This window comes from Monoraphidium neglectum, assembly GCF_000611645.1.
Source record: "Monoraphidium neglectum strain SAG 48.87 unplaced genomic scaffold scaffold06338, whole genome shotgun sequence".
Taxonomy (NCBI): Eukaryota; Viridiplantae; Chlorophyta; class Chlorophyceae; order Sphaeropleales; family Selenastraceae; genus Monoraphidium; species Monoraphidium neglectum.
Genome location: NW_014007302.1, coordinates 1 through 2,072, shown reverse-complemented (window position 1 = coordinate 2,072; position 2,072 = coordinate 1). Strand labels below are relative to the sequence as shown.

The 2,072-nt window shown below is 70.1% G+C and overlaps 1 protein-coding gene across 1 annotated transcript; it reads left to right on the top strand.

Annotated features, from left to right (window-relative positions):
- Positions 1 to 793: 793 nt before the first annotated feature.
- On the top strand, positions 794 to 1,698 carry MNEG_16410 (hypothetical protein; the record flags this gene model as incomplete). The annotated part of the gene is made up of 2 exons (XM_014035120.1): positions 794 to 1,246; positions 1,444 to 1,698. The coding sequence occupies 2 exons, from the start codon at positions 794 to 796 to the stop codon at positions 1,696 to 1,698; spliced, it is 708 nt and encodes a 235-aa protein (XP_013890574.1).
- Between the last annotated feature and the right edge of the window lie 374 nt (positions 1,699 to 2,072).

The window sequence follows — 2,072 nt, the reverse complement described above, 5'->3', positions numbered from 1 at the left end:
CGACCCCAAGGCCTCCGCCGCCGCGGCCGCGGCCGCCGCCGAGGCGGCCGGCGGCGCGTGGCTGCGGCGGCTGGACCGGCGGGATGGGCGGCCCCCAGGGCGGGTGGCGGCGCCAGGGCTGCCGAGGGGCGCGTTTGGGGCGTGGGCGCTCCCGGACGACGAGGCGGCGCTGTGTGAGTGGTGGCCAGAGGGAGTCCTGCTTTGAGGGTGGTGGGCTGTTGTTTTTGGCTGCATGCGTGTTAAAGGGCCTTTGGGTGGGTTTTCCGATAACTGATCCTGCACGTTGGGCGGCTTTGTTGGGCGGCGTTGTTCGTTGCTGTTTGCTTTCCCCGTATGCTGGGTTTCTGGGTGGCGTCAGGGTGCGAGTCCCAGGTGATCCATTGTGATGACAAGCGGCGGGCAGAGCGCCGCATGCGGGGACCGCGCGGCGGACGAGCCCGGGCGACGAGACGCAATGCGCCGAGGCGTGCAGCGGGGGGTGGCACCAGCCCCGCGAGCCCCTCCTTGCCACAGCATGTGGCGACCCCAGCCGTCCTCGCACCCACGCGCCCCCGTGGCGCACCCGCAGCTTCAGTTGCCGCCCGCCGCGCGGTTCAACCGCACGCACCTGCTACGGGGGGCGCGCTTGTCATGGCTCGTGCGGGTCCGCGTTGTGAACACGACCCTTGCACGCCGCCTTGACAACCCAGCACCCCATCCTCCACAACAAAAGAATCTGCAGCCGCCCTGGCTCTTCTCCCGGGGAAAGCCCCACATCCACCCCCCTACCCACCCTCACCGCCCCAACCCAACAATGTCATCAGGTGACGTCGACGACGAGCCGCCCCTTGCCGCCGCCCCCGCCCCGCCGATGACGTCATCAGGCGTCGCCGCCGCCCCCGCCGGCGTCCCCGCGCCGGCCCCGAAGCTGTCGGGCCCGTCGGCGGCCGCCAAGGCGGCGCGGGCCCAGGGGGCCGCGATATTCGATGGCCTCTGGATGTTGGGGGCCGAGGAGGAGGAAGAGGAGGAGGAGGAGGAGGCGGAGGGAGATGAGGATGATCTGAGTGCAGCAGCAGCATCCAAGGACTTGGCCGATGCAGATGTCGTGGCCGAATCGGCGGCGGCGGGCGCGGCGCCGTCGGCGCTCGAGCAGGCGGCCGCAGGCGATGGTGCTGGCGGCGGGGCGGCGGCGGCCGCGGCGGCGGATGGGGCTGCGGAGGCTGACCACTTGGACACGCTGCTGGGCGCGGCCGTGGCTGGGCGCGTGGTGGGTTGTCTGTTGGTGGTTGGACCCCGCTCGCCTAGTCGCAAACAGTTCGCCTGCGGTGCGTCAGCATTGCAGTGCCGCCACGTCCTGCCGGCTCATTCCTCACCGCCCCAAGCGACCCCCCTTTTCGAGCCGCCGTTCCCGAAACGCACCCTCTCTCGCACACCCGCCCGCCTCTCCCCCCAACCCCTTGCCAGACCCCCTCCAGCACCACGGCCGCCGCCACCGCCGCCGCGGCCGCCCCCAAGCGCCGCCGCGGCGACCTCGAGTTTGCGGTGCGTGGCGGCATCGACGACGTCCCGGGGGCGTGGCGGGCGCTGAAGGGGCGCGGCTTTGCCATAGAGTACCCCTTTGAGCTGGACGTCTTTCAGAAGGAGGCGGTGCTGCATTTGGAGGCGGGCCACTCGGTGGGTGGCGCAGCAATGGGTGTCCCGGGTGACGGGGGTGATTAGTCGTGTCGAAAGCGCGCCGTGCTTGCTGCATGTGGCTCGCGCGTCTTAATGGGCTCGGTTGTTTCGGTGCGGGGGGCCGGCGGTTGGGCGGTGCCGCATGGAGGGCGAGGTTTTTCGCGGCTTTGTGAGGGTTGGGCTGTGCGGTGTGTTGGGGAATTACGAGGAGGGGCGGTAAGGGGTAATTTCGTGGGGTACGCGTTGTTGATTTTGTGTGCGTGTGAACGGGGCCGATGGTTGCTAGGGGAGGGCTGGGGATGGGAGGGAATTGGCAAGGGAGGGTGCGTGGTGGTTTTGGGGTGGGGGTTGGTAGGGATAGGTGGAAGGGGGTGGGTGTGTGGTGGTGGGGCGTGGGTGGTGGTGGTGGGGGGGTGCGA